The following is a 17,165-nucleotide window of genomic DNA, read 5'->3' as shown; positions in this document are numbered from 1 at the left end:
ATTTGATTACCGTCCATCTCTCCCGAAACCGACATCAGAGCGAGATTCCAGCGGCGCGGTCTGTTACGACGGCCAGGTTGCCATTCTTTGGCAAGTCTTTGTCCCGCTGGCCATTCCGGACAGTCGCTGTAGCGAGAGGTGGTCAGCCGCCGAGGACAAACCTGCCGTGCCCGGTCTTACTTCTTCGTGCAGACCGGTGGGGCTTCGGTGTTACATGCCTAGGGTGAGATCGGTGCTGCCTAGAGGTTTGCTCCGTCATCCGGCGCAGCAAAGGCGTCACAAGCTCTCCGAAAGAGGATGTTGGGGAGCCATGTTGCCCCAGCGCGGGGCTGCGGGGGTGTGGGGTGACCCTGTTGGTCATGAGTTGGAGCACCGGTCGTGTGAAGAGTGAGAACGTGGCCTGAAGGTCAGGTGACCAGATCTGAGAAGGTGAAGCTGAAGACGATGCACCTTCACCAATAAGTGTCGCCACCTCAGATGAAGCAGGTGCTCTATTGACTTGGGCGGGTCAGTCCGTATTGGTTAGTTACTCGGGGGCCATTGGGTTGTAGTTGCCGTCTCGAGCTTGTATCACGACTTTGATAGGTGTGCCGTTTGCAACCACAACATGTGTTTGTCACAAAGGAAAGACATATGCTCGCCCTTGTCAGGTCCGTCCTGACTCCATCTGTGTGTTTCAGAAAGAATGCGAGAACGGCGAGTGCAACCGAGCCCCACTATCGCACTACGATAGATGCTACAATATGTCTCACACAGGCATAGTCTTAATCGGTGCCACAGAATGTTCCTCGCGGGAAGTCTCACCATCCTCCCCCTCGCAATCTTATCACGGGGGGCGGTCTGTCAACCATCTCTCCCGGCCCCCGCTCACACTATTGACGCCACAAAGTACCAACCACTACCGACCGAGGCCAAGTGTTCTAGAAAGACACGTTGGACAGGTCTAGAACAGGTGACGAGAGACTAGGTTTACAACACAATGCACGTTGGCCGCTGATCCAGGGCCAGCTGCTAATGTCAGTTACGAGATTTGGGGCTACCACCACGCCCAATCCCAAACAAACCCCTGCCACACACGACCATATCGCCTTGCCGCTTCCAACTCGGCAACCATTATCACCAGAGCTCCCCCCACTAGCTCACTACGTCGATGCATCTAAAGTCTCTATGTAACTGGCCTGGCTACGACATGCTCCCCAACACCACTGAGAGTAACGCCCTCACCACTAGGGAAGACGACAGAAGCGGTGTTTGCGAGAGCCGTGTCGGCGCACCGCACGGTCACCTCACCTTCCACCTTTCCGTCCTTCCACTTGAACGACACTGACCACCCACCCATCACGCAGACACCATGCACCTCGCCTTGCTCCCACCCACTGGGCGTCGCAGGCAGTAACTGGATGACGACGCGGTCCTCCTTCTCGCCCTCCAGATGCGACTGGACAAGACACTCGAGGACGCCGGCACAGCCGCCAAAGTTGCCGTCAATTTGGAACGGTGGATGGTCGTCGAGCATGTTGGGCATGGTGCTCTTGGCCAGCAGCTGGGCGATGTGGTTGGCCGCCTCGTCCGCGTCACCCAGCCGGGCGTACAGGTTGATGAGCCACGCACGGCTCCATCCCGTGTGTCCGCCTCCACTAGCGGCTCGGCGTGCCAAGACCTTGCGTGCGGCGTCTTGCAAGTCGGGCGTGGAGGAAGTAATGTCGCGTCCGGGGTATAGACCGACAAGGTGGCTCACGTGTCGGTGGCCAGGCTCGGCCTCGCCGTAGTCGTTGACACCCCATTCCTGGATAAGGCCGGTGGCAGGGGAGACGTGGAGCGGTGGAAGGCGGGCCAGCGCGGCGTGGACTTGAGAAACCAGAGTCTCGTCGTTGGCCAAGCTTAGCGTATTGGTCGTCCAGAGGTACAGCTCGAATGCACGGCGGATGAGGGTCATGTCCATGGCGGACCCCTCACAGAAGATACCTTCGGCGCCGTTAGCGTCAAGGTAGGTGTTCTCAGGCGAAAGGGACGGGCTGGTGACGAGGTGCGCGCCATCTGCCGAGGGAACAAGAAAGTCCAGGAGGAACTGGACCGCGCCCTGGAGAACGGGTGCGAGGCGCTCGTGCACCGCACGGTCGTAGTGATACTTGAGGTTCTCAACCGCGTCCGAGGTGATCCACATGCCGCCCAGGGGCCAGAGCGTGGCAGGCATCCAGTCGTCGTGCGGGTCACAGTCGGCCCAGATGTCGGTGTAGCTGTGGGCACACCAGCCCCGGCAGCCATACATCGTCTGGGCGGTGTGCTTGCCGCGCTCGGCCATGCGCTCGACGAGGTCGACGATGGGTGATGCGCATTCAGCTAGGTTGCTCAGAGACGCCGGCCAGTAGTTCATCTCGACATTGATGTTGAGCGTAAACTTGGATCCCCACGAAGGGCTGAAGGTCGGGTTCCAGATTCCTTGCAGGTTGGCTGGCAGGGCCCTGTGGCCTGAACGAGACGACGAGATGAGGAGATATCGGCCGTAGTTGTGGTACAGGGCAGCAAGACCGGCGTCGCCGGTGCCCTTGAGACGCTCATCGGTGGGGACGTGGGAGGCATCGGGCAAGAGGCGAAGAGCAACGCGGTCGAAAAGGGAGGTGTACGAGGCAACGTGACGTTTGAGGAGATCATTCCAAGGCTGCTTGAGCGCAGCGTCGACGTCGGCGATGGCGGCGGACTCGGGATCTGTGCAACGGAAGGTCGTCTGCGCGCCGATCGCCAGAGTGCATTCCGTGGCAGAGATGACAAGCCCGCTGCTGATGGGCTCAACCGAACCGCCGACGTCCACCGACGCGCCGAGGACCAAACACAGCGGGCTGCTGTTCTTGCCTCCTGGGGTGGCATGGAGCACGACATGCTGACCATCAGACTGCAGGCTGTCAAAGCACTGTTCGGTCGCGTATTCGATCTCGCTCTTGCGGTTCAGTCGAACGGTGAACTCGATCTTCTCGCTGGCCGTCACCCGCATAAGGATGGTTTGGTCGGGATAGCTAGCAATGACGTCGCGGCGCACCGAGACGGTCGACCCGGCCGCGTTGGTAAACTGGTACACGGTCGTGTGGGTCGCTGTGGACAGGTCGAGCCAGCGCTTGTATGCTGTCACATTCTTGTGCCCAAATTCGAGCTTCATCTGGCCCAGTGGCTCATACACGCGACTCGTGAGTGGGCTGGAGAAGAAGTGCCTGCGAGCCAGTTGCTCGGCCTCTGCATGCTGCCCAGCGCGGATGAGTCGTCGCAGTTCGGGGAGGTGACGGGCTGCATTAGGTGTGCGTTTCTGGGCCCCGCCGTACCAGACAGAGTCCTCGTTGAACTGGACGAGCTCAGCGTCTGGACGGCCGTACACCATGGCCCCCAGCCGGCCGTTGCCGACTGGCAAAGCGTTGGGCCATGTCGCTGCGGGCTGGTCGTAGTGGAGATGAAGGTGCTGGTTGCCTACGTCGTACTGGTAGGGCATAGTGGACGGGCCAGATAGTGCGGGCATAGTCATGACGGTTCGGGCGATGACAAATGCAATGGTATGGCGAGTTGCATGAACGAACAGAACATTCGTGGGGGTGGACAGACGATGTGGAGGGAGAGGCAGATTGCGGAGCGGCCGGAGCGGCACAGATGCGCCGGTGTTCTGTTCGCGTTCCTCGGTAACCTCACGCAGGCAGGAGCATGTGGTGCCCGCTATCCCCCGTCCATTGTCCCTGATATCCTCCATCGTGCGGCCCCCGTACTCGCCGTCAATCGACCGTCGAGAGGGGAGACTTCCATTCTTCTAGAATCGGGCCGGCTTTGGACGGCGTCCGTGTGCTCTCCTGTCCGAGGTCACCGGCCGCGATCCCCCAAGTTGTTCCGTATAGCTGAAGGCTTGCAGCGTTGCCTGCTTAGGTGGTCTCCTATTGACCTTCTATTCCATCTTTCGCTCTCATTGTACAATCTATGCAGAGGCGCTACGCCTTGAGGTACTTGAGCACAAACTGGAGACTGGGCTCCATGGCCGTCTCCCACCAGGTGACACCCTCGGGCCAAGGGCCGTTGGACTGGTGCACCTCGGCAGGCCCATGGCCCATGCCGATCGCCTCGCCAGCAACAGCGTCGACACCAAGCTCCTTGAGCTTGTCGACCACTGCGTAGCTCTGCGACGGGGGGATGAGGTCGTCTGCCGTGGCGACGACGACAAACGTCGGAGGAAAGTCCTTCGAGAGCACGCCGAGCGGCGAGTCAGAGGGCGCGAACGGCGGGTCGCCGATAAGGAGGGTGATGAGGAGGTCATTCTGCATGGCCTGTTCGTGTTAGTTTGTTCCAAGGCTTCCAGTTTCCTTAAACTCACGCCACCAGCATACACCTCGCGAGCCGCCAGAAGGGGATCCCGAGGAGCGCCTTCGGGCACCCAAAGCTGACCAGTGATACACTCGTTGTCCAAAAGGAACTGCTGCGCTTCACCCACAGCTGGGTTGGACTTGCAAAGCGCGTCCCAGTCGGCACGTGGACGCTGCCTGCCCCAAGTCAAAAAGTCGGCGACGGGGTAGACGGGGACAATGGCACGCAGCGGCGGGAGGTTGTTGGCAATGACATCGGCCGCGAACAGGATGACAGCGGCGCCACCGGCGCTCGCACCCCAGCCCGAGACGCGGGTGGGGTCGATGCTCCATGACTGCTTGGCGAGGGCCTCGTTCAGCCCGTCTTGGACGAACCGGTAGGCATCGATAACGTCCTCGCGGATTTCGGGCATGGCGACGCTGTGCTGTCAGCCGGAGGCCAACGTGGGTGGTGGTCCTAGGACCTGCACTCACTGAGGGAGCATGCGGTACTCGATGCTCGCAACCGCGACGCCGCGCTCTCGCAGCCAGCGAACCTGGCGGTACGGGATGGACGACGACGCGCCCATGATGTAGGCTCCTCCGTGGAGATAGCTATGCATGTCAGCTCATGTTTATGGCCGTGACGTCCGAGCTCACAGTGCAAGAGGGACGGGCTTGCCCTCGGCCTGCTCCGGGGCATAGACGTCGAGGTAGCAGCCGCCGTTCTGCACGCCCTCGAGCGGCTTGAAGCAGACGCGGAGGTCGGGAGGGAACGCGCGGTCAACGGGGTCCAGAGCGGCCATGACGGTGAGCGGGTGGTGGTTAATGTGATAATGGAAAGGAGTAGCGTCACAGACGGTGGACGCCAGTCCCGCCCACTATAGCTGATGTGGCCTCAGTCGGCTCAATGACCTGCCGAGATGGCGCTGCGGGGCCCGCCGGCGGAAATGGGCCGACTGGCATTCCCTAGCCGTTGCCGATTGTCACCGTTGGTTTCAGGCGACGTTGTAGGAAGTCTATGGATCTATGGACGTGGGTAAGGCGAAGGGCGATGCATGATGGTGTCCGTCGTGGGGTTGTGGAAGGGGATTAACGGAAGCAATTAAGGCAACTGGTTATGGAGCAGCGAGAAACACACTATGGTCGAAGAGGGGAATACTCATTGCCGAATACTGCGTTTGCATTTTCACGACAGTGGCCACCTTGATTCACTGATCCACTGGCCACTGATCCACCGATCCCGCTACCCTCTCGTGTTCAGTCCAACTACCCTTCTTCCTGGCTACTCTTCGGACTTCACTTCTCACGACACCACGCAGCAAGAAGACTTGTGAAACTTTAGCTGTTAGCGGTGGGCGGCTGTTGGTGACTCACCGCGTAAAATTCAAATTGGTTTACAGCGGTTAACACACGCAGCAGACCCTCGTGGTTCTTGTGCCTTACCTTTGCCTCATTGTACCATGCTACCCAGTTCAAAGGCCTTGGGCCTGCTTGGTCTTGAAGGAATGAGCGGCGCAGGCGCCAGGTCGTATCATAGCTCAGTAACTTGTCCAGCATGTGGAAATGGAGAACGTCTTGAAAGAGTTCACGGAGTCGAATGTATTTGCGACTGCCAGTGACTGCTGCTGCGAGATCCGGGTGACCGCGCTCGATGAATATGTCACGCAACTCGACCTCCTCCGGCGAGAGGTCATCTGTGCCGTCACAATAGTACGCGTCTCCAGCGAGGAACCCGAACGCGAAGGCCTCTGGAAATGGGGCAGTGTACGCGCAAGGACATCAGTCAGCTGAATGTGTTGGGTCACTCACAATTCCCAGTCAATAAAGGCTGCCACGGTGTCGTCAGGACGAACGAGAAAGATGTCTCCTTTCTGGTCACCATGCGTGATATAGGTTGGCCCCTCTACCGCAAACTCATCGCAGCCCATGATGAGGTCTTGAACGTCGAGAAGGGACACATAGGCAGGACCCCAGATGGCGGGGTCTCCAATTGCGCCGTTTTCGATCTGAAGCAGACGATGGTTGATGGCGGCCATGTAGGCGTCACGACTGGTGCGGTAGGGACCGGCGTCTTCCAGTTCCATCCACGCGCCGAGTCGAAGGAGTGGCCCTACTGATGGAGCATCAGTGGATACATCAGGGCCACCATTGCCCGCGGTACTGGGATGGAAGCTGCCGATCCCGCGGAACGGGGTTGAAGCCAGTTGGATCGCAAAAGTCGCAATGTCACGAAGGCTAGTCTTGAAGCCCGGGTTCCATACTCCCCCCTTGCATGCCATGTCACCTTCAATGAACTGAAGAAAGTAGTAGTCTCTACCGCCTGTGACCATCAGCAGATATCCATCACACCATGTCATACCTGGAGTGGGGTCGGGCAACCAAGCGTTGGGAATGAATTCTGGTGACATCTTGCGAAGGATCTTCAAGGTCTCGTACTCGCTGAGCATGGTGCGACGGGCAGGCTGGATACGGGCAGGAGTAGCCATGAGGACGTCCGTTGGAAATCGAACCAGCCAGACCTCTCCAGTATCAAACCTGACGCGGAGGTTCCAATTGAAACCTCCCCGCAAGAACTCAGGGTTAGGTCCTTGTATTTCTGGGAGAGATACCGTTTCCAGAGTTGGTATGGCCACGGTGCACGACTTGGCAGAAGGGTTTTGAATGAGTGCCGCCGCTTCAATTGGCGTAGAACCCATCTCCGTAAAGAGTGTTTGACGCTAATAGGATGGGTTAGACGTGAGGGATTCTCGCCTAAAGGCGCTCACTTGTGCTTTGGCGCTCTGTGTACAAGCGCTGTACCATTGCGTCTCCTCCACTGGTCAGCAACGAACGGGCACCCCAACCAACCGTCAACCGCAGACATGGGTGATGACGCGGACACAAACGCTTGAGGCATGCTTCACAGTTGTAGGTATCCTGTATGACGACCTTGCAATTGTTGAAGGAGCATGTGGGGGGCAGTAAGCGGGACATGATGAACGATAGAGGTGGTGGTGATGAGAGTGATGGCAAGGTCACATAGAAGCAGACGGTGGGAATACCCGTTGAGGACACTGATGGAAGAGAAGCAGTGCGGGCAACTGGGAAACGCATTTTCGCACTGACCATCCATGTCACGGGCCACGGGCCGGGGCCATGTACTGATTCAAACCTCGCGATGCATACACACATTTCTGCTGGTACATAATCAACCCCTCAAACTACGAGTTTAAACACAGAACATACGACGCCAGAAGCCACGGACAGATTCCCCCCAAGTCTTCGCCCGCCAGGCAGCTTGGCTAGTGGCAGTGGAAGGGTGGGCGTATGAAGTTTGACCACCTGCACGCCTTCCGATTTGACCTTGCCTGATCATACCAATGCCTGATGTGAGTTCTCAAGTTTACACACATTGCCCAAGCACTCACAGTTCTCGCAATATCCCCTGGCGGTCGGGGAGGCAATAGGGTTACTACACGCATGGCAGATGGCCCTTTGCCTCGTGTCTACTCTGATCTCAGCCGGAGGGAATCGGTTGATGTCTGCGGAGGAGTCGCTGTACCGCGGGGGACCAGAAATCGGCACACCGGGAACGTAGAATCCCCTGGCGCGCCCGTCGGGGTACGAGACGAATTGGTACCCTCCTTGTACGTTCATGGTTAATGGGTTGTTGAGATGAGGAGTAGAGAGAACTGGGACGACGAAGTGATTGCCACCACGACAAGGCAAAGGTCACTGCCACCGCGCACACCTCAACTTCGGTCCTCGCCTGCTTCTCGTCAACGCACACATTCGTATCATGCTTCTCATCAAACATACACATCTCCAAGCCACCAACACAACACCGTTCCGCACAGGCCACCTCTCGCTTCTTCAGTTGATCAGTCGGGTCAGACCTGGATTTCTCTCCATCTCCAGTGACAAAAAAAAGCAAGAGTTGAAGCCCATAGCCCTCCAAACAACACTAAATAATGTTAAAATACTGTACAAATACGCATCTACATCAGTCAACCCAAGTGCTTGCAGGTGCTGTTCACTCAACTGCTTGGGACATTCCTCCCCGATGATTCCACTGCTTTACCCCGCCCTCTCATCCTTCCATCAAGCTTTGACCTCGAGACACACAACATCACCAAACACATCGGTGATCAATGGCGGTGACAAGCCTCTGTCTAGTACGAATTCGTAGCCAAGCTGATCACCGCCACCGGGACATGCACGACTTATTGATGCCAAAAGCCACGTCGCCACCCACACCAAACTGGCCAAACCTTTCCCCAGCTGATCCGGCGATGCCACCCAAATGCAGGGACTCCGCGCTACATACCAAAAGGCTGATACCTTGGGAGCATTACACGCTCCTCTTGTTCCGCGCCTCGTTTGGGGGGGTGCCAGGAGTGTGCTGCTGCGGACACCAGAGTGTTGTCGTTTCGTGCCCCGGCGGGGAGCTTGGGTTGGAACGTGATTGGTTCGAAACCCGTTTTTCCCTTCAGGAGCAACATCGAGTAATGTCATTTGGGGGACGATGCACAGTAGTCCTAACATGCTGCACGTCTTGGCTCATGCCAAGAGAGGTCGAGAGATCGCCGAGATCCACAGAGCAGTTGAATTGGAAATGGTTCCTAACCCATTAGCCTTGGGTCCTAATACGGCAATTACATTTTCATTTGCGCTTTTGTAGCCGCCCACGCGCCTGTCCTAATATTCGTAACCGAGACTTGTCCAAGTAGCCGCCCTGTGCGCATGTGCTTCCCCGGATTTCAGGCTGCTGCTCGAGATTTCCCCCCTCCGCATGACGACGACAACGTTGCGTTTGTTTTGCCCACTCCCTCCCATCTCCACCCCCCATGCCGCCGGTACCATCGTCCTCCAGCAACAGCAACAACAACACGGCAAGCCCTGCAGCAAAGCAGAGACATACGCGTACAAAGGACGGATGCCTCACATGCCGTCGACGACGCAAGCTGTGCGACAAGGAGCATCCTACGTGCTCGTCTTGCTCCCGCCTGGACCTGGTGAGTACCCTCTCGCCGCCCCTTCAGCCTGTCTCTCCCTCGCTCATAACAGCAATGTTCTTGGCCCAGTAATGGGACTCCTAGTCGGCAGCTTGCACCACCATCCCAGTCTCACGGTCCTCTGAGCCTGCTGGGATGGGTAGCGGATGCGTCAACGCCGGTCACGCCCGGCACGCTGGATATCTTGACCTCGCCCAACGGTTCTCATCGCCGAGATTCGGGTTCAGCCACCATGGCTGGGCCGTTCGCGACACGACGCACATCTACCATCGCCGACTCGAGCCCCCAACAGGTGTCTCCACTGTCTGCTCCTCAAACGAGTCCGTATGGCATTTCGCCTGTTATCACTACCCAATCCCTGCTCCATGGCGGCTCGGGCTCAGTTTCTTCCCTTCCCGAGACGTCGCCAGATAAGACGTCGTCCTTCATTGGCACCGACTTTTTTGATGCGTTCAACCTCGGCATGTTCAACTTGGACGAGGTGAGCTTCGATGACTGCATGTGCACCAGCTGACAATCAGGAAACCCTCCAGCTCCTCGCTGTCGACTGCATGCAGCCGCTTGCTCACCCAGCACTCGAGACCCCAGTCACCACATCGCTCTCGCAAGGGCGTGCCAGCTCACCATCGTCAAATGGCACCGGAGCCTCGCACTCGGACCTCATGCAGCACTTTCAAGGCACTCTGTCGCGCCTCGTCTCGTGCTCTGGTGACTCGAGGTCGTTTGCCGCCTTCACGACGCTTGCCAACGAGGGTCAAAGCTCGAGTCGGGCACTGTACCTCTCCATCCTGGCGTGGGCCGGCCGGCATTTGGCAAACTCGGGCAAGGCAAAGTACGAAGCTGTGAGCGAACGACTGGGCGAACAAGCAAGCACCCTTGTCCTCGCCCAGCTTGCCCAGGAAACCGAGGAAAAGGACCGGATGACCTTGCTTGCTGCGGCTCTCATGGTCATGCAGTTCAAGGTGAGTGACCCGGTGTTGCGGGCGGGATGATGCTGACGTGGGGCAGATCTGCCGTGGTGACGTCTGGGGATTCAACGATCTCGTTGTGCGCACGAGTGCCTTGGCCACGACCTTGTTTGCGGACGTGGATCCAGCGCGGGACTCGACGGCGGCGCAAATGTGAGCTCACACCATAGCATCCCCTTGGGCTGACATCCAGATTCGACAACTTGGTCTACCACGACATCCTCAGCAGTTTTGCGTACACGCGGGACACGATGCTTCCCTACTCGATTGTGGCAGCACAGAGCCAGACATCGCTAGACGCGCTCCACACATTGACAGGTGTCAACCTCCCCCTGTTTGCCAAAATGTACCGCATCGCGGCTGCCCACCGCCAGCGGCGATCCTACGTCGCAGGCATCAACGATGAGGCTCTCCTCGACACGGTTCGCTTCGCTGATGAACTCGAAGTCGAGTTGCACGACGAGAAGCGCCGTCTTGACGCTCTTGTGCTTGGTAAGCTAGACTCGCGCGGGATTCGAGCTAACGCCCCAGCAAAACCAGAGATGCAAACTCACCGCTACCTCCACGAGGCGTTCCGCACTTCCAGTCTCTTGCAAATTCGAGGGTTCGTCCTGTGCGAGCCGCCCTCGTCGCTGCGCATGCGCCTTTTGGTTCGCCAGTCGCTCTCTTTGCTGGAGGCCATGGCCGAGCAAAACCTGCCCGGGTTTTGCTCCATCCACTGGGTCTTGTTCATAACCGCGCTGTGTTGCATCCCGGGACACCACGACAGCCAGCTCGACGATCGCCAGCGTATCAACAAGCTGTACGACAGCTTTGAGTGAGTACAACTAGTAGGCTTCAAACAGCGCTGACCCGCCCCCCCACCAGAACCGACTATGGAGGGTTCCTCAACATCCATAGGTCAAAGAAGCTGGTGCGCGACGTGTGGGCGCGGAACCAAGAGGGACGAGTCTTTGTCGACTGGATCGACATTGTGCAAACTGAGCTGGACTGGGAAATCTTCGTCGTCTAATGTAAAAACCATCTTCTATTCTTCTACTGTAGCCTGTACAATGTACCAATGGTCAGCGTGGTCGGTGTGTCGTTGTCGAGGGTGACGAGCTGGTCCCCGCTGGAGGTTGGGACTGGTGGGGCAAGCGGTGGACACTTTCACTTCCTCGTCAATGGCGCGAAATGAGGCAAGTCGGAACTCGAGCGGTGGTCCAGAGTAGTTGTGGGGAGCTGTTGAGTGCGTATGTGCTTGCTCTTGGCGCAGCTCGTTTATAGAGCCAGATCTATCAGCTGACAAGAAGCGCGCTTCTGGTTGGAAAACAGTCCATTCCAGGATCTCTGGATCTCTGGACCTGGCGCGTAACGAGCCACCTCCCACCCAGCGCTCGTTGGCGCTTGCTGCCCACCCGGCGATTGCCGACGGGTGATAGCCAACACAAACCACCAAACCCGTGTTTTGGCTTTCAATTGTACACTCCCCCACCCACCTCTGCAGACATGGTTGACCAGGTCGACGACACGCTTTCGTTCGACTATGGACCGCCCGCGCCGACATTCAAGGACAAGCATGCGGAGCGCACATACTTGAAGGAGAGGCTGGCGCTGGCGTACCGCGTCATTGCCCACGAGGGCATGTGTGAGCTGGGGCATTGTTGTCGCCTGTCCTTGGCTGACCATTAGGCGAGGGAACGGCCGGACACCTCACTGTGCGCGACCCCATCAAGCCAGACTGCTTCTGGGTACGTGGCCTGGCGACAACCACCCCCACCACGGCTTGGCACTGACCAGTCACAGGTCAACCCCTTTGGCCTCCACTTCTCGCGCATGACGGCGTCGGACCTCCTGCTCATCGACCACGCTGGCAAGATTGTCGACGGCGGCAAGCCCGAGCGCCAGCGCTACAACGCCGCCGCCTTTGTGATCCACAGCGCCATCCACGCTGCCCGGCCAGAGGTCAATGCCGTGGTACACGCCCACTCGCCCTCGGGCAAGGCGTGGAGCACGCTCGGCCGCCCGTTCCCGTTCTACACCCAGGACTCGGCCGTCTTCTACGACGACATTGGGCACTATGCCGCACACGGCGGTGTGGTGCTGAGCAGTGCCGAGAGCGCCGAGATTGTCACTGCGCTGGGTAACGCCAAGGCCCTGGTGATGCAAAACCACGGACTGCTGAGCGTGGGCGGGTGCATCGAGAGCGCTGTTGCGTGGTTTACCCTGTGAGTTGTGCTGGGTTGTCTGTGCGCTGACGGGCAAGACTGGAAAACGAGTGCAAGTGCATCCTCACCGCTGAGGCCGCTGCAGCCATGACAGGCTCGAAGCCCGTGGCACTGCGTGAGGAGGTGGCGCAGTTTACGTGAGTGGGGCAGTGGGGGAAGGTCGTCGTGTTGGGTCTTGAAGGCCGGGCTGACGGGTTAGTTGGAAGGAGACCGGCTCCGAGGAGGCGGGACGGTTCGAGTCCCTCGCAGTGGTGAGTACGGGCCCCTGGGCGCGCAAGCTGACAACAGTTCGACCTTGTGGAAGAGCTGTGTAATGCTGCGCACAAGAAGTAGAGCCACTTGGCTGTTGTAGACGGCGATTTATCCCATTTGATTATGACAGGTTCTAATGCTGGTACTAATGGAGGCACTCACTCACTGCATCCTGCCTGCTCTTAGCTATTGCGTGAGAATGCCCAAGGCTACGCTGGCCCACTGGCACTAGCCCGTCCACATACGCGCGCTTCCATTCGGCTGCACAGTTGGTGAAGCGCCGAGCCAATGGACATCACGTTGTTAATCGCAACAGTAGTGGTGCACCGGAGCAGTGGCCGATAAGCCCTTCACGGTCAAGGAGCCCAAGCAAGGGCCAAGCGAGCGAACCCCCATGTCGCAAGCCATGATCTGTGCACTTCAAAGCTCCTGAACCCTGCCGGTGGACGCAAATGGACAGATAAGGACTGGCAGTCCAGTCACGACAGTCCCATTAGAAAAGCGCCACTACAGGAGGTGTTTACCATTAGGTTACCAACTATACGGTGCGCTGTGCGGCCATTGTTTGAACGTGCTGATCACACAAGATGCTTGCATTACAATACTGACTAGGACTCTACAACGGCATATGGCTGCTAACCCCTCTGAGTGAGCTCGTTGGCGTTGGGCTTGTCTGGCAGTTGCTGGTCCGCTCCAACAAAGTGGCGGTAGATCATGCTCTTCAGGTGGTCAAAGTACTTGAAAGGCGGCACACCAGTGTGGCCCTCGGGGACCAGGCCTCGGAGAGGCTCGACAAGCCAGTCGCGAGGCGGCTCAAAGAAGAAGGGGATGGAGACGCGGTACCGCGTGCCACGGTGGATGACACGGTGGTACGTCGACTTGTAGCCATGGCTCGTGAGAGCGTCCACAATGTCTCCAATGTTGACCACAAACGCGCCAGGAATCGGGTCGGCCGCGATCCAGCTGCCGTCCTTGGACTCGACCTGGAGCGAGCCGGGGAAATCGTCGGCGAGCAGGAAGGTCAGGCAACCATAGTCGGTATGGGCGCCACATGAGACCCCTTGCTCTGCGTCAAACGACTCGGGCAAGGGCGGGTAGCCAATGACACGCAGGACCCAGTAGTTGTCCTTTTGCAGCTCGGCAAAAGTGTCTTCGTGGCCTAGGGCGTCGGCCATGGCGCGCATAAAGGCTTGGCCAACCTTTGTCCTGAGAGCCGTCAGATAAGGACCCCCCCATCTTTTTGTCCCTGAACTCACATCTTCTCAGTGTACTCGAGCATCGTGGCCTTGAAGCCGGGCATGTCCGCCTCGCTGGGCCACAGCTGTGAGCCGTTGAGCTGGTCCTTGGTCGGATGCTCAGGCTCGGGGTAGATGTCAAGTGCCTCCTGCTGGTCGCGCTTGCCATAGCTGCAGCAGTGAGCAAGTGACCGGCAGCGTGCGCCACCTACGTAACGTTTTCTCCAATCTTCTGGTATCCCCTGACCCCGTCCATCGACTTGAAGATGTGGATCGAGTCCTTGACCTCCTCGGGCTGTTCAAAGAACTCGTGGCCCAGCTTGAGCAGAGACTCGAGGTACTCGGGGTCGATGCCGTGGCCCGTCACATAGAAGAAGCCATACTCGCGACACGCCTTGTCAATGGCATCGCTGCTCGCTTTGCGGTCCTTGGCAGTAGCAGTGCCAGAGAGATAAGCTCCAATGTCGACAATGGGGAGCTTGTCGGCACTCATGGTGCCCACGGCTGAGCGGTCAAAGGCTGTAATGTCGGGCATGGTGGTTAGTTGAGAGCAGCGCTTGGTGTTTGGTGGTCTGAGGCTCTTGGGGAAAGGAAATGAGCGGATACGAGATTGAATAGCCAAGACGGCATCGCGTGACGATTGTTAAGTCATGTAGCTCGTCGTCCCAAGCGCCGCTGCCCACAATCATTGCTGTCGAGGTTCATGCCCATGCGGCGAGGTGAGCCTATGCGCCAAGTTGTTGACTAAGCGCGCGCGTCGACAAGCGCCCAAGTCGGACTCGTCGTACACCAACGGTAAACGACGGAGCCCTGAGGCGATAACGTGCGGTCGGCCGGACCACCGGCACACGCTCCACCCTCTATCCCCCACTCCCCCAAGCAACAGCGAGCGAGACATTGCTCAGCCCACTTTTGCCCCGTTAAAAGGGGACGACTCGGGTATGCGTCTTCCTCAGAACCCCAACCGCACCCCCACTCGCCATGTCAACAACAGAGAAAGAGTCCAAGACAGGCGCCACCTCTGACGAGGCTGTTGTGCATGTTCTTGGAACGTCGGACGGCGGCGAAAGCCAAACTGGAGGTGCCGCTGAGATTCCTGAAAGCCATCGGTGAGTAAAACAACCCGGTCGGAAAACGAAACATGGTAGTGTCTTGTTTCATGCTGACAATTCAGTGGTCTGCGCATGCGACATGTCCAGTTGATCGCCATCAGTGGCTCCATCGGCAGTGCCGTCTTCATTTCCATCGGGAACCCACTCACCAGTGCCGGACCACTGGGCCTTCTTATCGGCCTGGGCATCTGGTGTACCGTCGTTTGGGCCGCATCCAACTGTCTCATTGAGATGACCACGTTGTTGCCGTGCGACGGCGGATTCCTTCAGTACGCCACGCGCTTTGTCGACCCGTCCTTTGGAATGGCTCTGGGCTGGAATGTGAGTGGCATCGGGGTGGTCGACGCTTCCTGTCACGTAGAAATCTTGGGTTCTAACACGATCTCAGTACGCTATCACTCAATGGGCCCTCATCTGCTACGACACCACCGCTAGTGAGTAGTGGAAGTGGCACTGGTCGCGGATCATTGCGTTCCACCAGGCCACTACTGTAGTCCCCGGCCTTCCCACTGACAAACTCCAGTCAACGTCATCTGTCAGTACTGGGGCACGATTCACCCAGCCATCATGGTAAGTCGACACAGCCTGCCACCGCGGCCACCGTTGCTGACGTCTTCTCAGGTATCCGTGACTCTTGTCATCCTTGGCGCCTTGAACCTCTACAGCGTTCGCTGGTACGGCGAGGCAGAGTTCTGGTTATCAATCACCAAGATCATTTTGATGTTTGGCCTCACCCTCTACACCTTTGTGACAATGGTCGGAGGCAACCCTCTCCACGACGTCTACGGCTTCCGCTTCTGGAAGGACCCAGGTGTCTTTGGAACCAACGTCGGCGCTCGGGAGCAAGTGCGTGGCATCTTTGACGCCATTTGCTGGGGCACCTTTGCCATTGTTGGCCCCGACTACCTCTCCATCGTCGGTGGTGAGGTTCGTCACCCTCGCCGCGTCCTTCCCAGGGCATTCAACACGACGCCTTACCGCATCTTCTTCTTTTACCTTACCGGTGCTCTTTGCGTCGGTATTGCCTCCTCGTCCAACGACCAGAGTCTTCTCGGCGCCATCGCTGCAGGCGCACCTGGCGCCGCCAAGAGCCCGTACGTCATCTCGATGAACCGTCTCGGCATTCCAGTTCTTCCGTCAATCGTCAACGCCGTTGTTCTCATCTCGTGCATGTCGACTGCCAACTCGTTTGCCTTTGTTGGCTCGCGCTCCCTGTTCAGTCTGGCACAGAAGGGCCAGGCTCCCCGCATCTTCACCCGCGTCAACCGCAACGGTGTCCCGTACCTGGCCGTGATCGCTACACTCCTCCTTGGTTGCCTGTCGTACCTGTCGGTTTCGACCCAGGCCGCCAAGGTCCTCAACTGGTGGATCTCCCTTACGGGCAGTGCGCAGCTGGTCACCTGGACCTGCGTCGCGATTACATACATCCGCTTCCGCGCCGGACTCAAGAAGCAAAACCTCTTTGACACCGACTTCCTCCCCCAGCGCGGTCACTTGCAGCCCTTCTCAGCCTGGTGGCTCCTCACCTGGTCGCCCATCGTGTTCATCTTCTCGGGCTACTACTGCTTCATTGGTCCCTTTGCCACCATCGACTTTGTGTTTGTGTACGGCTCAGGCTTCATCTTTGCCGCCATCTACCTCGGCGCCAAGGCCTATGACATTTTCGTTCGCAAGCAAACCCGCTTCTGGATCAAGGCCGAAGACATTGACTTTGTGACCGACATTCAGCACTTCAACGACATGGCCAAGGCCACCGAGGCCAAGATGGCGGCCAAGCGGGAAAAGGGGACTGGGGTGTTGCAGAAGATTGATCACTTCTTGTTTTAAACCATCAAGGAGCGTTGTATATGGCTTTGGGCGAATCGAATCACAAGCTTTTAGTATAGAATAATGAGAAACCGTGACCTCGGGAAGTGTACTGTTACTGCAGAGAGACGATTCATGTCAGATGCCCCCTTGGCACAACGTCTCCTCTCCGTAGAGTGGATGAGGGCCTGAGATTGTGCCTCATTCTCATCAGGAGTTCAGTAACGAATGAAGTAGGTTAATCGGCGTTTAAGTTTCCTGACAGTCCGTTATCTTGCTAC

The 17,165-nt window shown here is 58.0% G+C and overlaps 8 protein-coding genes across 8 annotated transcripts; 3 read left to right on the top strand and 5 right to left on the bottom strand.

Annotated features, from left to right (window-relative positions):
- Window positions 1-1,165: 1,165 nt before the first annotated feature.
- EHS24_008230 (uncharacterized protein) lies at window positions 1,166-3,475 on the bottom strand (the record flags this gene model as incomplete). The annotated part of the gene is made up of 1 exon (XM_028623548.1): window positions 1,166-3,475. One exon carries the CDS (start codon window positions 3,473-3,475, stop codon window positions 1,166-1,168), a length of 2,310 nt encoding a protein of 769 aa, XP_028476481.1.
- Window positions 3,476-3,959: 484 nt separating this feature from the next.
- Window positions 3,960-5,113, bottom strand: EHS24_008229 (uncharacterized protein; the record flags this gene model as incomplete). Its single annotated transcript, XM_028623547.1, has 4 exons — window positions 3,960-4,292; window positions 4,340-4,748; window positions 4,803-4,922; window positions 4,968-5,113. The coding sequence occupies 4 exons, from the start codon at window positions 5,111-5,113 to the stop codon at window positions 3,960-3,962; spliced, it is 1,008 nt and encodes a 335-aa protein (XP_028476480.1).
- A 1,002-nt stretch (window positions 5,114-6,115) lies between these two features.
- On the bottom strand, window positions 6,116-6,796 carry EHS24_008228 (uncharacterized protein; the record flags this gene model as incomplete). The annotated part of the gene is made up of 2 exons (XM_028623546.1): window positions 6,116-6,630; window positions 6,670-6,796. 2 exons carry the CDS (start codon window positions 6,794-6,796, stop codon window positions 6,116-6,118), a joined length of 642 nt encoding a protein of 213 aa, XP_028476479.1.
- Window positions 6,797-7,518: 722 nt separating this feature from the next.
- On the bottom strand, window positions 7,519-7,946 carry EHS24_008227 (uncharacterized protein; the record flags this gene model as incomplete). Its single annotated transcript, XM_028623545.1, has 2 exons — window positions 7,519-7,673; window positions 7,718-7,946. 2 exons carry the CDS (start codon window positions 7,944-7,946, stop codon window positions 7,519-7,521), a joined length of 384 nt encoding a protein of 127 aa, XP_028476478.1.
- Window positions 7,947-9,032: 1,086 nt separating this feature from the next.
- On the top strand, window positions 9,033-11,284 carry EHS24_008226 (uncharacterized protein; the record flags this gene model as incomplete). Its single annotated transcript, XM_028623544.1, has 7 exons — window positions 9,033-9,304; window positions 9,374-9,785; window positions 9,826-10,266; window positions 10,313-10,425; window positions 10,466-10,764; window positions 10,804-11,089; window positions 11,140-11,284. The coding sequence occupies 7 exons, from the start codon at window positions 9,033-9,035 to the stop codon at window positions 11,282-11,284; spliced, it is 1,968 nt and encodes a 655-aa protein (XP_028476477.1).
- A 476-nt stretch (window positions 11,285-11,760) lies between these two features.
- Window positions 11,761-12,812, top strand: EHS24_008225 (uncharacterized protein; the record flags this gene model as incomplete). Its single annotated transcript, XM_028623543.1, has 6 exons — window positions 11,761-11,899; window positions 11,944-12,002; window positions 12,058-12,479; window positions 12,518-12,616; window positions 12,679-12,730; window positions 12,768-12,812. The coding sequence occupies 6 exons, from the start codon at window positions 11,761-11,763 to the stop codon at window positions 12,810-12,812; spliced, it is 816 nt and encodes a 271-aa protein (XP_028476476.1).
- Window positions 12,813-13,366: 554 nt separating this feature from the next.
- Window positions 13,367-14,501, bottom strand: EHS24_008224 (uncharacterized protein; the record flags this gene model as incomplete). Its single annotated transcript, XM_028623542.1, has 3 exons — window positions 13,367-13,937; window positions 13,988-14,137; window positions 14,179-14,501. The coding sequence occupies 3 exons, from the start codon at window positions 14,499-14,501 to the stop codon at window positions 13,367-13,369; spliced, it is 1,044 nt and encodes a 347-aa protein (XP_028476475.1).
- Window positions 14,502-14,947: 446 nt separating this feature from the next.
- EHS24_008223 (uncharacterized protein) lies at window positions 14,948-16,905 on the top strand (the record flags this gene model as incomplete). Its single annotated transcript, XM_028623541.1, has 5 exons — window positions 14,948-15,075; window positions 15,141-15,399; window positions 15,467-15,512; window positions 15,602-15,648; window positions 15,700-16,905. The coding sequence occupies 5 exons, from the start codon at window positions 14,948-14,950 to the stop codon at window positions 16,903-16,905; spliced, it is 1,686 nt and encodes a 561-aa protein (XP_028476474.1).
- Window positions 16,906-17,165: the final 260 nt, after the last annotated feature.

Source organism: Apiotrichum porosum (genome assembly GCF_003942205.1).
Source record: "Apiotrichum porosum strain DSM 27194 chromosome Unknown scaffold_6, whole genome shotgun sequence".
NCBI classification, from domain to species: domain Eukaryota; kingdom Fungi; phylum Basidiomycota; class Tremellomycetes; order Trichosporonales; family Trichosporonaceae; genus Apiotrichum; species Apiotrichum porosum.
This window is presented reverse-complemented; position numbering and strand designations above follow the sequence as displayed.